Genomic DNA, 24,801 nt, shown 5'->3' with positions numbered 1-24,801 from the left:
TTGTCATTTGCTAAGTAAATAAACTCATCATAGATACCAGGATTAAATACTGTACTTTCGCTAGACGCGTGTTTCGTCTTCAAAAGACACATCAGTGACGCTCGAATACATAATAATTTAAAAGGTCAAATACAGTACGAAGTTGAAGCGCAAATTTCGAAATATTTTGTTAAATACAGCTAAGGTAATCTGTTGACTTTACGCTTAGAATTTTTCTCAGAGTTCAGTAGTTTTGATATTCTACTTTTTGCAAACGACATTAAATGATAAAGTGCTCTTGCTTAAAAATGTATTTTTTAAACAAGCGTTTTAAATGGTATTTATGATTTGTTTTATTTTACAGTATACTAATGCAAGTCAGCTTAAGCAATTTCTCTAGGAAGCAATACTCTTTTAAATAAACTATTGGCATGTTAGTTTCATGCAAACAATACATTGGTAAAGTTTAACTTTTGATTTTGTCAGTTTTTAATGAACTTCCTGTATTTTGAATGTATCTTGGAGTTCGGTATTTTTGTTATACTTGAATACGACACTTCATTCGTATTTGCCCAAAATATAACTTCAAGCCTCTTTGACGTTAAAAAGAGAAAGCGTTGATTGGTGAAAAGAACGTCTTTGAGTGGAATTATTGTTATTTAAGGATGTCTGCTGGTCATGTTTTTGAATTCTTGTCATATTTTCGATTTTCTCAGGTTTTATCCATTCAAATGTATTAATTTTTTTTTACACGACACCCCACTTTTGTCTTCATAAATCTGTTCAATAGATCATTTAAGATTGAGTGAATCGGCGGCATGAAATCCTTGTTATTTTTTCTTGGTTTAAAGGGTAAAAAACAATTCCAATGTTAACAAATAGTAAAGTCTGAAGAAAACCCTTTTCCCGCCATTTTCTAAATGTCTCGTATTTTGAAAACTACACATGAGACTAATGATTTTATTACTTTATTTTGTTTAAATATCAAAGTTGTTTTCATTTTAAGCAACCACATGAAATCCTTGTTATTTTAAATTAGAGCAGCAGACATCCTTAAAACACATTGTTGTTTTCTTCATAGCCAAGACCTTTTTTGTATCTACAACGTGTGTCATGGATCGACGTACTATTTAACAAAAAAGAAGTATTTAAAAAAAACGAAGGTTTGTCCTTTGTCTATAATAATGTACAAAAGAGTTGTCAGTAACCCTGATTCCAAATTGAAAAAAAAACTTGGTTTTGACAGTATAATTTTTTTTTTAAATTTTCACGCGGTTTAACTATCAATACAATCATTTAATAATAATAATACGTATAGTTTTGCGTCGCATCTATCAAAATAGACGTTTTTGGTCATAAATTTGCAATATGGCTGGCCATGATCGCAATTAAATTAGACATGTTACACGTTAATGTACCTGGCTCAAGTCAGAAAACATTGTCGTTTGTGGTCTGTTAACCTGTCTCCTACTAGAATACATACGCAGAGAAAAAGATTTTCTACAGTATAGGGGTTGAAAATCTCTGTTCCAAAGGAAATTTTATGCATTCATTTGGAAAGGAATAACATTAACGGTACCAATTTTTTGGCACCAGATGCGCATTTCAACAATATATCATGTCTCTTCAGTGCTGCTCGTGGCCAAACTATGTAAAATCGAAAGTTTATATAAAAGATGAAGAGATATAATCCAAAAGTTCAAAAAAGTATAGCCAAATCCGTGAAAGGAATCAGAGCTTAACATGAGGTAGATACATTCCTTAATTTATAATATAATTTTTAACATTTTGTAACAGCAAATTTAATAACACAAAACAATCCGTATTTTCATACCAGTACCGGAGAACTGGTTACTGGGCTGTTGATGCCCTCGGGGACTAACAGTCCACCAGCAGAGGCATCAACCCAGTGGTGGTAATAACATTAACGGTACCAATTTTCTGCACCAGAAATTTTATATATATATATGCATTACTCAAACGTGTCCAACATCTTTGGTTCTGTGCTAATTCATGTGGTCCTCTTGGTTTATCCGATATCTTTATCAGGGGAATCACAATGCATTCTTTTCGTCTGAAGTACTTAATACGGAATTATTTGCAACGTTAACGTTCGTATTAGTGAGAGGTTTAGCTAGCTATCAAACCAGGTTTTTACTCCCGTTTTCAATATGGAGAATGTCTGTACGAAATCAGATATATGATAGTTGTTTTCATTATATTGACAATGATGTGGGAATTAAACAAACAGATATTGTAGGTAAAAATGTCAAAATACGGGTACATTAGTCTAAATTGTGTGTTATAAATCTAAACAATTGAAAAATAATTCAAAACAATTTCAATGTTCCATTGATATATTCCTGCAGTCAAAAACTGTTTCATTGTGCAATAAAAGAATATGGAGATGTGGTAAGAGCAAATGAGGCCAGAGAGAGTTCAAATGAAGTAAATGTAGGCAATCATAAACAATAAAACGACCTTCCACAATGGGATGACCCATACCGTATAGTCGGCCATAAAAAGCCACGACATGAAAATATAAAACAATTCAATTGAGAAAATCAAAGACCTGATTTTTAACAACCAATTTTCGAGCACTAGAGATCACCCCCAGTTTTCGTGATGCTTAGTCTTTAGTGTTATATGGTGTGTCTTGCGTAGTATTAACTGATGGTTTGTCTTTTCCTTTTTAGCCATGGTGATGTCGGTTTGTTTTCGATCTATGAGTTTGACTGTCCCTTTGGTATCTTTCGTAACTATTTTACGAAAAACACACTGCAGACATGAACCGATAACAACCACTGAACTACATGGTCCAAACTTGGCTCAAATGTTAACCAAACCTTTGAACAGATCTATAAGAAAAGGAATATAGTTATGACACTGTTGTCAATTAAAGATATTATGATATTAATATTGATTCACTCATAGAGTTTTTGTATCGGAAATAAACACATTTAATTATTCTAAAATCAGTTGTTGGCATGAAGCGTGTTATGTTTTTCTCATACATGTTATGGTGGTATGATACTAAACCCCTAACGGAAGAAATTGTGCTGGACTTTCATATGTTGAAGACATACATATGTAATATTTCAACAGTTTAATTGAGATCTAGAGCTGGCATGTCAGTAACTGTTAGAAGTCCTATGTCAATTAATGTATCATTGTCATTTTGCCTAGCTTTTTTAGTTACCTATTCTGACATCGGACTTTTTACTCTGCGTATTGCTGTGTAAAAAAAAATTGTTTTATAGTCTCTCATAACTCTTTATAGAGTGGCTCTTGTTATTAATTTGTGTTTTAAAAAGATGTATATTTTATATGTAACAAGTGGTGAGACTTTAATAAAGTATTTGTCTTGTCTTGTCTTGTCTTGTCTTGTGTATTTTCATTCGCTAGTGGTGTAAAGGGGGGTGTGTTGAGATCTCACAAAACATGTTTTACTACGCCGCATTCGTACGCGTGTCCCAAGCAGGATTTTCTGGCGTTTGCCAGTCTTGTATGTTTTTTATTATCATTTTTTTTAAGTTTTAGTATATTAATATGTTTAGGAGTTTGATATGACGTCAATTTTCACTAAACTAGTACACATTTTTGTTTAGGGGTCAAATGAAGTCCGCACCCGGATACTAGATTGTCTCGCTCTGTTAACGACCCATTGGTGGCCTTCGGTTGTTTTTTTACTCTTTGTCCGGTTTTTGTTGTAGTCTATTTGACACATTCCCCATTTCCATTCTCTATTTTATTATTTAAAGAATATGGTGTTGTAAAACATCTTTGTGAGTGCTCAACCCATCCATAACTTTGGACAATGGTGTAGCAGGACAACATAGAAAAAACTGTGAAAATCAATTGCAGTTAGAATAGCTAAAAATATCGGTACGACAAAAAAAGTAAAGGTAAATTCGATCAAGGGGGAAATACCATTACCACTGAAAAGTCAAAAAAATATCAACGAACAGGACGAGTGAAAACTAACTGCTATATTCCTGACTTGGTACAGACTTGGTTGGTTAAATTTGGTTTTGTGGCTAGCTAATCCTTCACTTGTATGACAGTTGTTTATAGTTTCATTGAAATGAAAACAATAGGGAACAAACTGTAACATTGCATGGCTTGTTTGAAGATATTGGTCTCTACAACTTTGGAACACACTCTATCATGACATGGCTTGTTTGAAGATATTGGTCTCTACAACTTTGGAACATACTCTATCATAACATGGCTTGTTTGAAGATATTGGTCTCTACAACTTGGGAACACACTCTATCATGACATGGCTTGTTTGAAGATATTGGTCTCTACAACTTGGGAACACACTCTAGCATGACATGGCTTGTTTGAAGATATTGGTCTCTACAACTTGGGAACACACTCTATCATGATATGGCTTGTTTGAAGATATTGGTCTCTACAACTTGGGAACACACTCTATCATGATATGGCTTGTTTGAAGATATTGGTCTCTACAACTTGGGAACACACTCTATCATGACATGGCTTGTTTGAAGATATTGGTCTCTACAACTTGGGAACACACTCTATCATGATATGGCTTGTTTGAAGATATTGGTCTCTACAACTTGGGAACACACTCTATCATGACATGGCTTGTTTGAAGATATTGGTCTCTACAACTTGGGAACACACTCTATCATGACATGGCTTGTTTGAAGATATTGGTCTCTACAACTTTGGAACACACTCTATCATGACATGGCTTGTTTGAAGATATTGGTCTCTACAACTTGGGAACACACTCTATCATGATATGGCTTGTTTGAAGATATTGGTCTCTACAACTTGGGAACACACTCTATTATGACATGGCTTGTTTGAAGATATTGGTCTCTATAATTGGGGAACACACTCTATCATGACATGGCTTGTTTGAAGATATTGGTCTCTGCAACTTGGGAACACACTCTATCATGACATGGCTTGTTTGAAGATATTGGTCTCTACAACTTGGGAACACACTCTATCATGACATGGCTTGTTTGAAGATATTTGTCTCTATAATTGGGAACACACTCTATCATGACAAGGCTTGTTTGAAGATATTGGTCTCTACAACTTGGGAACACACTCTATCATGACATGGCTTGTTTGAAGATATTTCTCTCTACAATTGGGGAACAAACTCTAATATGATATGGCCTGTTTATAGTATTGGTCTCTACAATTGGGGAACACACTCTAATATGACATGGTCCGTTTGTAGATATTGCTCTCAGCAATTTGGGAACACATTCTAATATGACATGGTCCGTTTGTAGATATTGCTCTCAGCAATTGGGGAACAAACTCTAATATGATATGGCCTGTTTATAGTATTGGTCTCTACAATTGGGGAACACACTCTAATATGACATGGCCCGTTTGTAGATATTGCTCTCAGCAATTGGGGAACACATTCAAATATGACATGGTCCGTTTGTAGATATTGCTCTCAGTAATTGGGGAACACACTCTAATATGACATGGTCCGTTTGTAGATATTGCTCTCATCAATTGGGGAACACACTCTAATATAATATGGACCGTTTGAAGATATTTCTCTCTACAATTGGGGAACACACTCTAATATGACATGGGCCGTTTGAAGATATTGCTCTCTACAATTGGGGAACACACTCTAATATGATATGGCCTGTTTGTAGTATTGGTCTCTACAATTGGGAAAGAAACTCTAACATGACATGGCCTGTTTGAAGATACTGGGGAACAAATCCTAACATGACATGGCCTATTTGTAGATATTGGGGTACACACTCTAACATGACATGGCCTGTTTGTAGATATTGGGGAACAAACACTAACAAGACTTGGCCTGTTTGAACACATTGGTAACACACTCTAACATGGCACGGCCTGTTTGTAGATATTGGGGAACGAACCCTAACATGACATGGCCTGTTTGTAGATATTGGGTATTGGGGAACATGACATGGCTTGTTTGTAGATATTGGGAAACAAACCCTAACATGACATGGCTTATTTGAAGATATTGGGGAATGCACTCTAGCATGGCACGGCCTGTTAGTAGATATTGGGAAACAAACTCTAACATGACATCGATGGCCTGCTTGTAGATTTTAGGGAACAAATCCTAACATGACATGGCCTGTTTGTAGATATTGCTTTCTACAATTGACTTCCGCCTCATATTGTTAACTATTTCAATTTAAACTGATATTACAAAAGAACAAACGCACAGGTGTCCGTCCCTCACTGCATAAGAAAAGATCATTAAAATATGATTGTATTATTTGTGAATGAATGACCGGTATCTATATTAACACTCAGTCAACCCATTAATGTAATACAATAATAAAGATATTATCAAAATGTGATTCAATAAAATCGAAAGAAAAAAGTTAACAGTTCATTCTGCACACAAAAGTACCCTTAACTTTTAATGAACCCTGATTTTGTTAATGTAAAGTAACATGATACCAGCAGCGTTAAGTATAGTATTTAAATTTGAGGGTGGGACGTTACGAAAACATTTTGATAACACCTTTTACACGGATTCAGTTCACCTAGAGGTAGGTCGAAGTACTGTTTTAAATTATAGTAGATATTTCATATGCTATTGTTAAAGCTTTTAAATTATTTGTGTTTAATAAGAACATTTTATACTACTAAAAAAATGGTGCAATGATTAGAAAAACATCCTTTAATTAGAATAATGCATTCTTTGAATTTTTTTCATGATAAATCTGTTTTTGTTTTTATAATTCTACCTGAAGCTTTTCAATATTTAGTACTTTTGGAAGGAAAAGAGAAAGAACGAACCGAGTAAATTTGTATAAAATTAAACACTGTGTCGCAAGTACACGCGTTTTATTTTTCCATTGTTAAAGAGCATTAATTCAGCATGCGATATATATTTACTATTTATCTTATATCATAATTGAAATATTAGTAAGATAATTAGACAAATATGTCATGACATAGAAACTGTAAAGAGTGTGACAAGAATAATTTTGCAGCGATGCGATTACGGTGACCGAGAATTGATACATACGCTGAGGCGATATTCTATATCTTTATAGAAAATAGATACAATTTATTTTTGCAAGCAAATTTAAAATGTTTCAGGCATTAAAAAACAAAAATAACAATTGTATCTTAACATCTTACATGACATTTGTATATCTTAATAGTACAATACTGGGTCATAGTAATATTATAGTTGTAAACGATCCAAACATTGTCTCATTCTGCATAAAATATAAACTAATTTAGGTTCATGGCCGAATTCGGAAGGAAAAATATTAAACCGCAACTATAGTTTAGTTTAAACATATTATTTCTATTGGATTGGGAAACAAGTTATTGAAACTTAAATGAAACCCTCTCCACTTTGCGGTTATTACGCAAATTAAAAATGAAATTGTTTGGCGCTAATAAGCTTCCGTACCACTAGCTATGATAATGATCTTTTCACACGTACCATCTAAGGCGCGTATTCTTTCTAACAATGTTTCATTTTTTTTACATAAATAAGGCCGTTAGTTTTCTCGTTTGAATTGTTTTACATTGTCTTATCGGGGCCTTTTATAGCTGACTATATGCGGTATGGGCTTTGCTCATTGTTGAAGACCGTACGGTGACCTATAATTGTTAATGTTTGTATCATTTTGGTCTTTTGTGGATAGTTGTCTCATTGGCAATCATACCTCATCTTCTTTTTTATATTTAGTGCAGATTTGTATAAATATCTGTGTTGATATAAAGATAAGAAGATGTGGTATGATTGTAACAACTCTCCAGCAGAGACCAAGTGACAAAGAAATGAACAAATACAGATCACCGTACAATGAGTAAAACCAATAACACATAGCTATAAAAGACCCCGAAATAACAACTGTAAATCAATTCAAACGTGAAATGTAACGACCTGTTGTATGCACAAAACCAGAAATACGTTCGAAACGGAACTCCTTTATAAAAACTCTCAAAGTCTCATCATACACAGAAATTAAATAAACCCGTCAGAAACGCAGCAAATCAAATACCATATATAAAAGCATTAAAAGCGAAAGCGTCATAAAGTAAACATAATCAGTAGGCAATATAACATTTAACTTTTTCAAGAGATAAAAAAGGAGAGAAAAAAAATCTTTTAGTAGCGAAGGATTTTGAAATAAGTAGCATCACTTTGTTTAATGTTTTAGGACAGATAACCTCACTTAGTTCATGAAAAATTTGCTGAGTACATGTAGTTGATAACAGAGTGTCAATATACAATTGAAAGAGCAAAAGTTCAAATGAGACATTGCAATTGTCCTGCTGACACGGACACAGTTAAAAGATATATAATTCAATTTGTTACAGTTGATCTTGAATAGATATGATGACATACTACTTCGTAATTGACAATACACCTTATACTTATAGAATATATATATACAAACACCACAGATGTTTTATGAACGGTTAAAAAGCAATTTTAGAAATGTTATTGTTTTTCAAATATGTTCATATTTTAGAAATTTTCTTGTTTTTCAAATACATAAATAAGACCGTTAGTTTTCTCGTTTGAATTGCTTTACATTGTCATTTCGGGGTCTTTTATATCTGACTATGTGGTATGGCTTTGCTCCTTGTTGAAGGCCGTACGATGAACAATAGTTGTTAATTTCTGTGTCATTTTGGCAATCAAATCACATTTTTTTTCTTTAATATTTATATTGTTTTGAAATGTTTTGTTTTTGTTTATCCATGCTAGTACTTCATTGATATGCAATCAGATATTGTATAAAATTGCATTGACATGTTACATTTGTCACCAAATTGTCAGTGGTTCTTCAAAACCTCTCTGAAAGTGTTTAAAACAATCTAAAGGAACAAAATCAGAAAAGACCTGTTTCCATTTCGCCTTGTTTTATGTAAAATGACATTCAATTTTCTTGTCTCAAAAAACCCGGAGGTACAAATGTAAACATTGTTCTGGGCGTTTTTTAAAATCGCATATTTTTGCCCTATTCTGACATTGCTGTAAACAAGAAGTCTAAAAATGCAATCACAATTTTTTGAACGTAGAACGGCATGGTTTCAAATCATGAGATTATTTTTTTTTTATCATGTTTTAAGGAGATATAAGAAGATGCGGCATGAGTTTCAATGAGACAACTGTCAATCCAAGTTATAATTTATAAAAGTAAACCATTATAAATGAAGGTACGGATTTTAACATGGTGATTTTGCTCACACCAAACAACAAGTTATAAAGGGCCCAAAAATCTTTCAAGTGTAAAACCATTCAAACAGGGATAGCCAAGTAATTTGTGATTTTACTATTTACGTTATCGGATATGAAATATTTTTAAATATTGTTTGTGATTGTGTTTTTTGTAATCTGTAATCTAGAAAAAGGCAAGTACGGGGATATTCGTCAAAGGGAAAGCAACCTAACAACCTAACGACCTAACGACACTAAAGGTGGTGTCTAACACTTTCACTAAAATTTATTTGGCTCGTTTAATATTGATAAAGTTTTGACAAAGTATTTACTTTGACCCTTTAACAAAAATATAAAAAAAATCAAAAATTTTAAACCAACCGTTTTGTCAGAAAAATTACGCTGGTTATATAGCAGTTTGACAAACTCCAATTTTGATATTTGAGAAGCTTATTATCCCTTTTACAACACAAGGTAATTAAAACGTTTAGCTGACTTTACAGAGTTATATCCCTGTAGTGTTAAGTACCACCTTTATAACCAAACTATATCTAGAGGTCAACACGCACTCTTTTGATTGGCAATGTTTTACATTTTTTTTCACATTTTGGCATTATATTCTATCACAGAAATATCATATGCATGTTCACTTTATTCTAATACAATTGCTCTTGTACGAAATAAAAAAAAAATTGTCACTCCTAAATTATCCTAAAGTAAAGATGACGGTTTATTACATATGTTGGTTACATCGAAATAATTCTAGTTTCCCTCAGTCTGATGTCAAACATTATTATCACTTATATTTGCAATGGGAATTTCTCCTACAATATTACATTATGGTTACATCAAAATAATTTAATTTCCCTCATATTATACAACATTATCTCTTATATTTTCGATGGGAATTTCTCCTACAATATTACATTTTGGTTACATCAAAATAATCTAGTTTTCCTAATGTTATACGCTATTAACACTTAAATTTTCAATGGGATTTCTCCTACATTACATTTGTGTTACATGGAAATAATTTAGTTCCCCTTATGTTATACGCTATTAACACTTAAATTTTCAATGGGAATTTCTCCTACAATATTACATTATGGTTACATCAAAATAATTTAATTTCCCTCATATTATATGTAACATTATCTCTTATATTTTCGATGGGAATTTCTCCTACATTACATTTTTGTTACATCGAAAAAATCTAGTTTTCCTGATGTTATACGCTATTAACACTTAAATTTTCAATGGGAATTTCTCCTACAATATTACATTTTGGTTACATCAAAATAATTTAATTTCCTTCATGTTATACATTATTATCACTTACATTTTCAATGGGAATTTCTCCTACATTACCTTTGTATTAACCTGATACAAGTACCCTTTGTTAGAAAAGATGATTCATATAGCATAGCTTCACTTTATTGTGGTTAGCTTAGAAAGAAATCTCTTTGTGTATAGGGAAGTCTTGGGCAATAACCTTTATCAAATCACAAGTTGATTAGTCCTGAATTTAAACACCACATTTTGACAGAACATAATCAATAAATCAATATACAGTGAAACCTGTTTAAATCGAACCTCTTCGGGACTTAAGATTTCGTTCTGTTTTGGCCGATGTTCGGTTTTATCAGATTCACAACGCATACAATTGGATATGAAGGTGCTTAAGAACATGTTTGGTTTATACAGGTTTTCTGTTTATGCAGGATTCGGTTAACCAGATTTCACTGTAATTTTTCTCTTTCTTATTTTGACAATATTTTTAAAAAATCAAATATTTTACTTGTAAATATGACAATTGAAAGAGTCCTTCACAGTATGTTTGTACTTTTGTATTTCTCTTAACCCAGAAGTTTTGAATGTCATGAATAATATCTTAATTACAAAATCTGCACTTATAATCGTATCTCAGGTGAAGCAAGATTACCTATTCTTTGAAATCAAATAGTGTCTGAATGGAAAGTCAAATTTCTATACATTAATGTTTAACTGGTCATTTAAAAACGGCCGCAATCTACGTAGGGTATCATATATCTGTTATGATATTTGAAACGAGTAACTTTGAAAAGCAAACTCCAGATATGACGTCGCCAGGCGCTAGGACTTTTAAAATAGCTGATAAAGCGGCCAATTAATATCAACATGAACATATCTATTGCTGACATTCTATAAACTGACCCCCTTATCATTATGTTTTTAATTCTCCAGTTGATCCCGACAGCCAATTCAACGCGAGTCCATAGGAGATAACAGTTCTGTTGGATCGTCTGATGCGGTATCTTTTGTCAGCAATTTGCTTATGTCCGCTTTTGCTTTTGTCCGATGAGTTTGCTTTTTATCCGACACTTTTGCGTTTTGTCCGTTTTGTAAACGATAGTCTATCTATTACGAGTTTATTAACGAATTTAATTCTCCAGGATTTCAATAGGCTCATTACATTCGGTTACGACATTCAATAGAACACGTGTCCATAGAAGATTTAAGTTCCGATATGGCCTGTTCCAGTAACTAATGACAATAAATCTAACCAAAGTTTATATTTAAAAATTTTCCCGGTTATAGAAAACATGGTTCAAATTCGGTTTGCAGATTTCCAGTCACCTGGAAGTCTGTTACACTACTTTCCGCTTTGCGATAAAACCATCCCAAGTCGTATTCAACATGGAATTTATTCCGAGGGTTTGATAAATACGTTAGTTTATGACTTAAGCATCCCAATTGCGAACTTTCCATTTCTATGTAACAATATTCAAGCAACGATTGCTCCTAACTGAAACGATATTCCCAGGCTTGTATTTCTTATCATTATTTCCTTGATAGAGCCGGGTTGCTGCTCACAAGTAGCTAAGAAAACAAGAGTTTTAAATGGTGAAGTTGAAATCATCTCTAACTTCCTTAATTTTACGGAGGCCACCAAGAGTTGGTTGACCGTTATGTAATATCCGTTTCACATATGATAGCAGATATAATCATAAACTACAACCCGTCCCCTTTCATCTGATTTAGTCTATCGATTTAAACTTATTACCGGTTTGTATTAACACGAGTAACACGACGGCTGTCACAATGTGGACCAGGTACTGATATACCCTCCCAGAGCACCTGAGATCACTCCCCAGTGTTGGTAGGGTTCGTGTTACTTTTTATTTAGTTTTTTTATGTTGTGTTTTATGTACTATTGTTTGTATGTTTGCATGTTGGTCTTTTTCCCTTTTTGTCATGGTATTGTCAGTTTTGGGTTTGACTTGCATGTAGTATCTTCGTTTTTTTACCCATCTGGTTTCCTCAGAAATTATATTATCCTAAGCGTTTCAATTTCATAAATTTTATTAATCTGTAATTGGCAAAAAGTGGGTTATGTACTTGTTACTGTTTTTGCTGGATTAGACCAACATACATGTATCTCATTGTGTAAATCAAGTAAGGCATCATTTACATTAACCTTAGTGAGAAAGGACGAATCTATTACACATAGGCCTGAATATATTAAGGATAATCTTTAGTCGTAAATCAAAGCAATGGACAGATAAGACCATAGGCCAAACAGAATTGTATCAGGTCTTTTTCTGTGCTAACAGTTACTGCTTTTGTGTAAATTAATTCCTTTGACCCCGACTTTGTTTATTCGCATTTGTTAATAATAAATATAAAACCATATCAAGGCCGTTTATGGACAGGTCGTCTTTCTGTCGTAAGTTATATACTTCTGATAATTAAAAGCAGTTTTATCAATAGTTTATGACACATAATTATATATATAAAATATTTAGACGAAAACATATACTCAAAACCACATATATCACGGTCCAACTAGTTAGTTAAATTGCTTGACTTTTGACGGAGATTTTCGTCTTTACTGTTATTGATACCTGTATGGACATTGACGAACTTTCACATACAAATATAAATAAAAGTGTTGTTGAATAACCGGTTGATGAACAGAAATATACGAGTTTCCAACTGATAAATATATAAAGATATAGGAAGATGTGGTGTGAGTGCCAATGAGACATCTCTCCATCCAAGTAACAATTTAAAAAGTAAACCATTATAGGTTAAAGTACGTCCTTCAACATGGAGCCTTGGCTCACACCGAACAACAAGCTATAAAGGGCCAATATATATATTTGACATATGACATCGTTTGTCAACTTAAATATGGTTATTTCAACATGAATATAACCGAAGATAATCATGCTCATTTTTAAAGAGCGAAATTACGCAAAAGCTTGCACAATTACAAATGTATGTAAAGGTTTGCTGAATAGCGTCAAGATGTAGTTATCTATATGAAGGTCGTGTGGTGCTATAACTCTATGAATACTTCATAATATTCAATGTATTTGGACATTATATATCCCCATATTAATATAAACTACTTTTAGTATTAAAGATTCCATAAAAAAAACATACGACTTCAAGGCGAATTTTTACGCTGTTTATATATACAAATAATATTATATCAAAACTCTGTGAAAAGAAATTGTCAAGTAGTCACAAACGTAACGACCATGGGGTGTACGGACTACACGCAACAACCAAGGTGTACGGACTAAACGCAACAACCAAGGTGTACGGACTAAACGCAACAACCAAGGTGTTCTCAAAAACTATAAAAAAATAATTAAAATGTTATAAGACTTTTACAGATGGCTTATCATTATACATGCAAATCATTTATCAAAAGGAAAATGGGGGTCAATTTGCTATTTTTAAGGCATTTAAATGGATGAAACCAGAGGATTCCCAAAATCTGACTTAAATTCCAAAACATGACAAGCGAACATCCTTAAGACACCTGTCTAGTGTTCAAAACATTATATTGAATAATCTTAATTCGAGTGTCCTTATGACTTTGTGGATTCGTGTCCTTATTCAAGGTGTATTATATTTTTTTCTGCAGTTCAAATTATGTATATTACTTAAATCTCAACATACACATGATAAATAAACGTTATTACAACAAATGTTTCACCCGAACGATGCTCGATTTTTTTGTTATTTTTGTTGTTGTTTATTTAAGAAGTAAGACATATGTCTTATAGAAATGTAGCTGAAACCGGATGTAATATCTAAATATGTTACTAAAATTAAGTTTAAAGAAATAAAATTTAAAAACAATTATGTTATTTATTTTGACATATATTAGAATTCATACGTAAAAGAAGTGCATATAAAATGTGTAGCATTCAAAAGTACTTTCGATTGCACGTGTTTGTGCATGAATTATATTTATCAGTCGTCTGCCAAGACTAAATCAAGGACATACGGACATATCATGATTGTTATTCTTTAGGCCCTTACATCTCTTATAAAGAAGAAAGATAGTAGTATTGTCAAATACGGTCATATTTCATCGTTATCTTTAACAGTAATTCGTTATTTGTCAGTTTCACGGAGTAAACGTAATACATTTGAATAGAGATAGTATAATTGAAAGTATTTACAACAGTGGTATTTCTTAATAAACAATATTGAGATCAATATTTGTAATTTATGTGCATGTTCATTTACACATTATGTTATTGTGAAAGGTAATTTATACCCTTTTACCAGCCAGAGGGTTACCTAATATGTAAATCATACTTTATGTGCGTATATTGCATCATATGGCTAAAATGGGATTTTAATGCAAAGTAAACTGAAAAGTTAGAATATAAATATATTTTGTACTCTTTTCATTGAATTTGATTTGTTTCAATAAAAATTGCTGTTGAAGGTATGTCTTTTGGAAATGTTTTATATGCTACCTGTATATTTCGAATTAATTTATAATTTCACTTTTTTCGAGTCTCAAACAGTGGTCAAACCCTATAAAGGTCACAAAAAGGAGGTTGTATTTGTCCATGGAGAAATACATGTTTGTAGAGAATAGTTAATTCGATACCACTCTTTTTTATACCTTTGGATCACCCGATATATGCTAAACATGTTTCAAAACCATGTGTTAAGCTCATGGTAATCCTACCATACATTTTATGACCTCTGGTCGGTAAAATTGCTATCGGACTATCGGTTCTCAATGTATCATCAACCCAGTTCTCAACGCTTTTATATACACTAAGAGCAACTGCCTCCGCTAGAGTCAGAATAATGCTGTCCGGATAAATCTTAAAATAAACTGTTTCCTAGTGACTAGCAGGAAAATAAAAAAATAAAAACCACTCAGCTCGTCGATTTTGTACCAATCAGGGCTCATAACATATTTTGTCCAACAAAACATGCATGTTTATATGTGTACCAGTATTAAGACAGGAACACAGTTTTCAACGACTATCCCTTAACGTGTTCGTTCAATAACAACTTTTTTTTTAAAAGTAAACTGATAGCATAACATAGAAAATTTTATTATTAAGTTACGTAAATAGATAAAACTGATAGTATAATATAAAAGATGTTATTATTAAAGTAACGTAAAAGGATACAAACGATTTTTCTTCTTTTTTAAAACCGTTTGTACCTGTGAATGTACTACACTATAAATTAATACGATGAATAAGTATATACTTGTTTATTTTGTAAATAGCTATTATTCTTATTTTAATAAGAATCACGTTTACAAGGCCATCAATTTTACGCATTGAAAAAATACAATGAATATATTATATGGTGGATAGATATTTCATTAACAAATTAAAGACATTTTAGCCTGTTCGTTTAGAATATTCTGCCCTGACCCTTTCCAATTAAAAAAAAAGAACGAAACCAAATAGAGACAAAAATAAAACGTAATAGAACAAATATATATATATTTTTGGCGAGTTTGGTGGTTATGCTAATTTATTTACATTTTTTATGAGTCTCTGGGTCGACTTTGACATTTCATTAGTTATAATGGGCTTTGAACTAGCAGCCAGTAACTGTGAGTTCCCTCGGTTCCTCTGTTCTTTTGTGTATTTTTGCTCTGGAGATGTAAAGGTACCGGTCCACTTTTACTGAGTGTGTTTTTTAGATTTATTACTTTTCGTATCCATCTGATGAGTAAAGCCTTTTTCAACTGATTTTTTTTTTATAGTTTGTTCTTATATTGTATTGTTAAACCACTGTCCCAGGTTATGGGAGGGTTAAGCTCTGACAAAAATGGTTTATAATTTAACATCGCCACGTTCTGTATGTGCCTGTACCAAGTCAGGAGCAAGTAGTCTACAATACATGCTGAGGACTATTTAATGATTTTTATTATATTTATACTGAGTTCACACGTAATTCGAATTCGATTCGCATTAGTTTAATTCGCATTCGAAACGTTTTACGTCCTAACGTCAATTCTAATTCGAATTACAACGTGCGTCAAATTCGCTAAACTGTCTAAACGACGTTGACTTTCAATTCGAATTAACAAAAGCGTATTTCTAATGCATGAGAATTGGATAATTCGAACTAGCTAATTCGAATCAATTCGAATTAAAAGAGAAGAGTGTGTGAACTCGATTCGCATTCGATTCGAATTAAATTCGAATCAAATGTACGTGTGAATGAGGCATTATATCGTTGGGTTGCTGTCTTATTGACATACACCTCTCATTTCCTGTTGTTGATGTTTTATATTACCTTTGTAGTTTGTATTGTTTTAGTACATAATCCTCCCTCATTTATTAACTTATGACAGTTTATTTGAAAAAAACAGTGACATAAGTTTCGAGAGAGGAAGAGGAAATGTGTAAGTTATTTCTCACCCTTTGTTTAGTGAAGATTTGTAAGTTTAGTGGTCGGAAACTAATAATATATGGCAAACAAAATGTTATGTGTGTTTCTTCCTCAATTAACGACATGTAAAGAGAATTATGTCTTTATTAATCCCTTTAATTTACCAACAAAAGTTAATGGAGACATGTCCTTGTTTTGTTTTTTGTATATAACATTTTCTGTGTTTATTTCATTATTAAGAAACGGAATTTCCTATGAATAATGACATTGTTAATGGAAGGGTCAGAAGTCACTGTGCCATCCCTCTATTATTCAATATTAACCATAAAATGTCCTTTATTGTTATATATATTTCAAGGCTTACTGTCTAAATAATCAAGGTAGATTTTGGATGAATGATTAATTGAAGGAATATGTGTATTGATAAATAAATCTTTAATTCATGTTTCGCAGTGGATATGTATTCGGTCAACGCATACAGTAAGTTCCAATTATAATATGATAGGTTTCTCGGATAGATATAAGAAAATGTGGCATGAGTGCCAATGAGACAACTCTCCATCCAAGTCACAAATTGTAAAAGTAATCCTTTATAGGTCAAAGTACGTTCTTGGCTTACACCGACCAGCAAGCTATACAAGACACATATATACGAGTCTAAATTGAAAACTACGTTCAAACCTATGATTGCGTTGGATAAAAACCGCAATTTTTATACGTGTGCATGTCAAACAAATTATATATATATATATGTCCTGAAAATGCATGCTATATTTTTATTTATATGTGCTTGATAACATGATTGAGGGATGTGTGTTCCATGCGGCCTGGATACAACGATACTTTATTAATATTCAATCTTCTGTATGTAAAAGTACTCCAATGTATTCCATATATATAATTTGAAATACTGTATTTTAGGTGCTATAATTTGTTAAAGACTAAGATATCTATCAGGCTTATCCTTGGTTGTTGGTTGAATAAACAGATTGGCAGACAACACATTGCTTCGCCGTTGTAGAATAATAGTCAAGCTTGTTCTACTTACATGTTTTTGGGATACGCCTAAAATTCAAAAATTCGTTCAAAACTGCCGTTTTTTTAAAATTTTAAAACAATTGTAATTTCGTAACAAATCATTGTTTTCGAAACCTAAAGTACATTCACACTTTGAAAAACATACAATACTTTGAGCTTACCTAAACATTAAAAGTTTTTGAAAAATGAATTTAATTATAAAACGCATTTAAAGCAAATATTATAATTTCGTAACAAATCATGTTTTCGAAATCTTAAAGTACACACTTTAAATAAGATGTAATACAGTGAACTTACCTAAAAATTTAAAGATTTTTGAAAATGGATGTTGAATGAAATAAATGCAGTGGAAATTGAATTTACCTATTTAAATTCAAATTAAAATGACTTTAATTTAAAGTTTGATATTTGAATTTATTTGAAAGACGCTGTTTGCTCTTTAATTTTGTATAATTAGTGCATGCACATTCACCAAAGATACAGTAGAGACTTAGGCGGAGTGTTCTGCGCCCACTAATATACTTAGTTGCCCACATTCAGTATGTCCTACGTCTGAAGCATGTAAATCAGTGGTTGGCATTTGTTACTGTGTCTCATATTTGTGTTGTTCATAAATCATGTCGTTAGTTTTACGTTTGAATTGTTTTAAACTTCTAACTTCCATATATTATAAAGCCTGTCATCGGGTATGGGATTTGCTAATTGTTGAAGGCCAAAAGTTGATCTAAAGATACTAGTGTCTAAGTTATTTGGTCTCGGATGGATATTTGACCAATTTGCAATTTGCAATTTTTTTAAATTTTTTTTTTTTATAAGACCAACTTCGCATACTCACTGGGAAAATATACCATGAACACCAAATTGTACTGTGAACAAAGAACGATGCGTGTAGGACAGCAAGATAACGAAACAAACAGAAAAAAACCAAAGACAATGCTTGACCAGTGTCTACACACACAAGAAGGACTAAATCGCACTAAGGAAGTTTCTTATATTCGCGTCATACATTACTTATCGTCCTTCATCCTAAACGATTTATTGTTTTAGCTTTTTATATTAAATTTATATTAGAATAAAATGTGGTATGATTACAAATGAGACAAAGATCCACCAAAGCTCAAATGAAGTAGACGTGAGCAATTAAATGCAACCGTATGGGTTTCAGCAATAAGGAAAATGCATACCGTATTGTCGGTAATAAAAGGCCTCGACATATTGTTTATTTGTTCTCTTCCCAAAATATTTCCGCCAAACATAGTGCATCTGTTTTAGTAAGTCAACTATGTTAGAAGTCTAACGGTATTGTGTTCGCCTTAAGTGCGCGAGGTCTCTCAGTTCGTTCGTAAGTCGGGTCAATTCAAAAGCTTTTCGTGTGTTATTTGCTATTCATCCACGAAAGAGCCACAATAAGGAGTAAGAGCAAACACTGGTCAGAGTCAGCATACCGTTTATCCGAAGATTGGTTGCACTGTTATCCTTGTAAGCTAATACGATGCAAAACTGATTCTGAGTGATGGTCTAGCACAAACGAGTGTACTTTTATATCACATTAAAATGTTATATCACAAATATATTTCAAATTGAATAAATAAATAAATTCCATCCTGCTTGTACTTATCTGAACATATTATCAGTGATTTGATCATAAGATGGCAAGGTACAATCATATCAACTCTAAGTTCCTGGAGGCTTTTGATGACACCTGTGAAACAATTATACCTGTCATCTTATTATTTAGTTTATCATTTTATTAACAGCTTGACAATCATATACATACTTATCTCATTAAAAAAGTTTGTACAATGTCATTATTGTATAGTTTATTAATGATACATCTAGATTATATGTATATGTCGCTGTGGTTAGAGTTTTGGACATAAATAATCATTTATTTGAATATTTTCAATACACAATAATCATGTTAAATCATCACCCTTGACGGTTGTTACTACCAGAGAGTTCAAGTAATAGAATAGAATAAAACAGAATAAACTAGAAAATTTATTCTAAGTCGGGTTACATAACATTGTAAACATAAGCTCTGTAGAGTTTTTTGTCGACATTAAAACAAAATCATAAAATATTAAGACATATTCACATATAAAATCTGGAGCCTGCTATTCAGTGGTTGTCGTTTGTTTATGTGTTACATATTTGTTTGTCGTTCATTTTGTTTGTACATAAATAAAGCCGTTAGTTTTCTCGTTTAAATTGGTGTACATTGTCATTTCGGGGCATTTTATAGCTGAGTATGCGGTATGGGCTTTCTTCATTGTTGAAGGCCGTGCGGTGACTTATAGTTGTTAATTTCTGTGTCATGTTGGTGTCTTGTAGAGAGTTATCTCATTAGGAATCATTCCACATTTTATTTTTTATTTTTTACATATTAAATATTCAAATTAGGCATACAAAGTAAGGCAGCTATATTGCATAAGCAATGTTCATATATAAATGCAAGCACACACAAGCAAAGCACTAAACTAGACTATAGGCACATAAAAAGCAGACGAAATATATAAAGCAAAACTTGTTCTAAAAGTTGCATTGAAAACATATATACATCTGCATGAGTTCCCATTCCACGTTCATAACAAGTTGAATAATGCATTTAAGTGTTGTTATTATTCAATTAATTGCTATATATTCTATGATATAAAACTTGCCTAAAACTGCTGAATTTGTTTTACAGATAATTATAACAGATTTTTTGCGGGAATTAATTTGGCAGCAGTCGAACTATGTCAGGAAAGGAAAATCTTTCCCAACAAGATTTGACCACCTCGACGTTTTCTGTCTCTTCAAATGACGTGTACAGAAACAATTATAGGTATAGTTTATGTTTTTCTAGCAACAAAATAGATATTGTAGCTTGAGACGCAATTAAAAGCATTGAACATATGCCGTTCACTTATACTTAACCTTATGCGCTCAAGTTATGAACAAGTATGGAAATACGAAGATGTGGTATGATGCTAAAGAGATAACTCTCCACAAAACACAAAAGGACAGCAGTAAATAACTAAAAACTATAGACTGAGACATACAAACATACAATGTATATGTGTGTATATATATATATATATGTCCCTGATAAAGGCCACCATTATTGCGAATCAGTGTACTTTTAAGGTATAAATATATATGCCATCAACATAATTTGAACATTACATGACTCCACCCGTCGTGACTCGGTTAATATCGTTTCCCCGAGAATTGTTGATTGCACTTGTCTCTTTACTTACACTTCATTTCTTGATTGGATTGAAAGTTTCTTAACTTCGCGATAGATTTCCGGAAACAATATGGTGACTGGCAAGTACTTGCATAAACAATAAAGGGGTTGTTCTAGTAAGTGCCCTGACTGAAGATTGTACGATTGATCGTTGCTGAGATCAAATAAGATGTGTATTTATCGAACAAACTTGCACCTTTTAGTTGCTTGGATACTAAAAAATCCAGCATGTTGCAACTGTTATACATATTTATAACACCGTTCATTTGGTTTATATAACTAGATCGAGTATGAAAGCTCTTTGTTGGATGTGCTTTCTAGCAATCTAGTGGTTGTCGTTTGTTGCTGTGTTACACAACATTTTTTGTGCTTGTTTTGTTCATAGATTATGCCGTTAGTTTTCTCGTTTGAAATTGTAAAGCTGACAATGTGTTATAGGCTTTGCTCATTGTTGAATTTTGTGTGATTTGTTCACTTGTGTATCAAGTTGTTTCAGGAGGCTCGCGGGTTTAAGATTTTCAGAAAAAAATTAAACATATATTTTTCATTACAAATTTTATTCATTACCTTAAGTAGTTGTTACTTTATCATATGGTACAAAAATCATTCCAAAAAACCAATACGTGTTGGCCCCAGGTGACTTTCAAGATATAGATATCACTGAAAAAGCTCCAAATTATCTCCCTTTGATGCAAATATGCCATTTTTTGGCATTAAAATTGAAATATCTTTTTTTAACTCATCGATGACAATATATTTTTTATTGTTGTTTTCAAATAAGCTGTACATAAACTAAATCATTGTAAAATTCAAGTACACATGTACACAATACACATGGCTATCATACATTGTATCTGTATCGGCCTGAAATGAACAAATGATTGTAGTTCAAACACCATTCTTTTGATGCCAAATTTTGTTTAAGTGCACAAGGGATTTTGTAAGATTAAATAATATTTTCCATATCACTTTACTTCCATTATAATTGACCAATTAGTATGTCTGATCCGTTATCTACAAACCTTGTGTTCACGTTGCTCGATTGGTCGTTGCTTAGATCAAATAAGATGTATATTACACGAGCAAGCCTGCACCTTTTAGTTGCGTGGATACTGAACAATCCAGTATTTTGCAACTGTTATATATATATATTTATTTTATCTTACAAATATATAACCTGTATCTTAGAAGAACCAGAATGAGATATCTGTTGACAAGCTTAATCAAGTAGAAATTATAAAATTATAAAAAAATCAAATTAAATTTCAATATCTAATCATTTGAAAGAAGTATTCTTTAAATTGACAGACCTCTCTTATACACAAGGAAGATAACGGTCAATGGAAACTGAAAATGAATAACAGTTTAAAACTGGCATGGCAATTACAATATACATGTATTCTATAGTTGGTAACGTCGCCAATGCACATTTTATAAGAAAATTCAAAGGTTGCTTGACCTTCCTTATATATATGAACAATTTCGGTGCAAAAAGCGGGTGAGGGTTAGACGGGTTATGTTCGGACACATTCTTATTTTTTAAAATCCAAACAATATTATTTTTCAGAATCTGACAAAGTTCATGACACGTTCAAATACCAATATAAGAACTATCAGGAATAAATTTTATAAAAGTTGCAGATAAATTGAACTAAAAAATTAAATGTCTGCAACCAACAAATTCTTACGAGTGCAAAGAAAACCCAAAACACCCCAACATATATACAATACAAAGAAGAAGAGCGTGCAACAAACATGACATTTTTTTCTTCTCGATATTTGTATAAATTGGACAGAAAAAAATAAGTGACAAAAAAGTAGAGAAAAAAACCCTCGATGCTTTCGATATTAAAGACGACAAAATCTATTTCGTAATCTTGCATAAAACACACTTTATTTTTTCGAAATAATTTGGGGAATAAGTGATCCCATTAAAGTGCAACTATATCCTCCCCCCATTAGTTTTTTTTATCTACCGCTTAAAGTTTGTCCGTGTCGGGAATACCGACTAGGCGCCGTTTCAAAATCTATAACATTGTGGGTAATGCTAGTTTTTCAAAGCGTAACCAAACACTTTGGGATAGGCTAACAATGGAAATAGCGGTTATTCATTTCGTGGTATGAACAAATGAAATTTCTGGAAAGGTTACCGCTTAGAGTTTTCCGATGATGGAAATTCTCCGTTTCAAAATCTCTCTCTCTCTCTCTATATATATCCGATGGATACATCTGTTGTAGAGTTGTCACTGACTCAGACGTACTTATGAATATAATTATTTTCTGTGACTGTATATTACATTAATTTGTAGGATCCTTTACTATAGATAATTTAGCTGATCTCTTCATGCCTTATATATCATGTACTGTAGTACGCCGCTAGATTAAAACTGACGTGGAAAGGTAACATATGCCCACCGAAAGCTCTTTTTTTGAGAGCCCAGGTGGTCGTGTGGTCTAGCGGGACGGCTGCAGTGCAGGCGATTTGGTGTCACGATATCACAGTAGCATGGGTTCGAATCCCGGCGAGGGAAGAACCAAAAATTTGCGAAAGCAAATTTACAGATCTAACATTGTTAGGTTGATGTTTAGACGAGTTGTATATACATTATGTACACAGCCATGTATCACCATCATTGATGGCGATCCGATGGATACATCTGTTGTAGAGTTGTCACTGACTCAGACGTACTTATGAATATAATTATTTTCTGTGACTGTATATTACATTAATTTGTAGGATCCTTTACTATAGATAATTTAGCTGATCTGTAACAATAACATCTTCATGCCTTATATATCATGTACTGTAGTACGCCGCTAGATTAAAACTGACGTGGAAAGGTAACATATGCCCACCGAAAGCTCTTTTTTTGAGAGCCCAGGTGGTCGTGTGGTCTAGCGGGACGGCTGCAGTGCAGGCGATTTGGTGTCACGATATCACAGTAGCATGGGTTCGAATCCCGGCGAGGGAAGAACCAAAAATTTGCGAAAGCAAATTTACAGATCTAACATTGTTAGGTTGATGTTTAGACGAGTTGTATATACATTATGTACACAGCCATGTATCACCATCATTGATGGCGATCCGATGGATACATCTGTTGTAGAGTTGTCACTGACTCAGACGTACTTATGAATATAATTATTTTCTGTGACTGTATATTACATTAATTTGTAGGATCCTTTACTATAGATAATTTAGCTGATCTGTAACAATAACATCTTCATGCCTTATATATCATGTACTGTAGTACGCCGCTAGATTAAAACTGACGTGGAAAGGTAACATATGCCCACCGAAAGCTCTTTTTTTGAGAGCCCAGGTGGTCGTGTGGTCTAGCGGGACGGCTGCAGTGCAGGCGATTTGGTGTCACGATATCACAGTAGCATGGGTTCGAATCCCGGCGAGGGAAGAACCAAAAATTTGCGAAAGCAAATTTACAGATCTAACATTGTTAGGTTGATGTTTAGACGAGTTGTATATACATTATGTACACAGCCATGTATCACCATCATTGATGGCGATCCGATGGATACATCTGTTGTAGAGTTGTCACTGACTCAGACGTACTTATGAATATAATTATTTTCTGTGACTGTATATTACATTAATTTGTAGGATCCTTTACTATAGATAATTTAGCTGATCTGTAACAATAACATCTTCATGCCTTATATATCATGTACTGTA

At 32.8% G+C, this 24,801-nt stretch overlaps 2 protein-coding genes across 3 annotated transcripts in view; one reads left to right on the top strand and one right to left on the bottom strand.

Annotated features, from left to right (window-relative positions):
• LOC134693380 (coiled-coil domain-containing protein 115-like) overlaps nucleotides 1-24,801 on the bottom strand; it is a 483,686-nt gene that overhangs the window by 110,523 nt on the left and 348,362 nt on the right. Inside the window, exon 1 of one of the 2 annotated variants that reach the window (XM_063554171.1) lies at nucleotides 10,116-10,127. The exons of the other annotated variant lie outside the window; for it this stretch is intronic. The gene's annotated coding sequence lies outside the window, so the exon portion shown is untranslated. Of the gene's footprint in view, nucleotides 1-10,115; nucleotides 10,128-24,801 lie in introns of those variants that run through there. 2 annotated transcript variants of the gene reach the window in all.
• LOC134693637 (neprilysin-4-like) overlaps nucleotides 6,408-24,801 on the top strand; it is a 44,102-nt gene continuing 25,708 nt past the window's right edge. Inside the window, exons 1-2 of the mRNA XM_063554478.1 lie at nucleotides 6,408-6,536; nucleotides 20,568-20,705. Of these exons, the coding sequence (XP_063410548.1) occupies nucleotides 20,617-20,705 (89 nt within the window). The 5' untranslated portion in view covers nucleotides 6,408-6,536; nucleotides 20,568-20,616. The remainder of the gene's footprint in view (nucleotides 6,537-20,567; nucleotides 20,706-24,801) is intronic.

This window comes from Mytilus trossulus, chromosome 12 (genome assembly GCF_036588685.1).
Source record: "Mytilus trossulus isolate FHL-02 chromosome 12, PNRI_Mtr1.1.1.hap1, whole genome shotgun sequence".
NCBI lineage: Eukaryota > Metazoa > Mollusca > Bivalvia > Mytilida > Mytilidae > Mytilus > Mytilus trossulus.
This window is presented reverse-complemented; position numbering and strand designations above follow the sequence as displayed.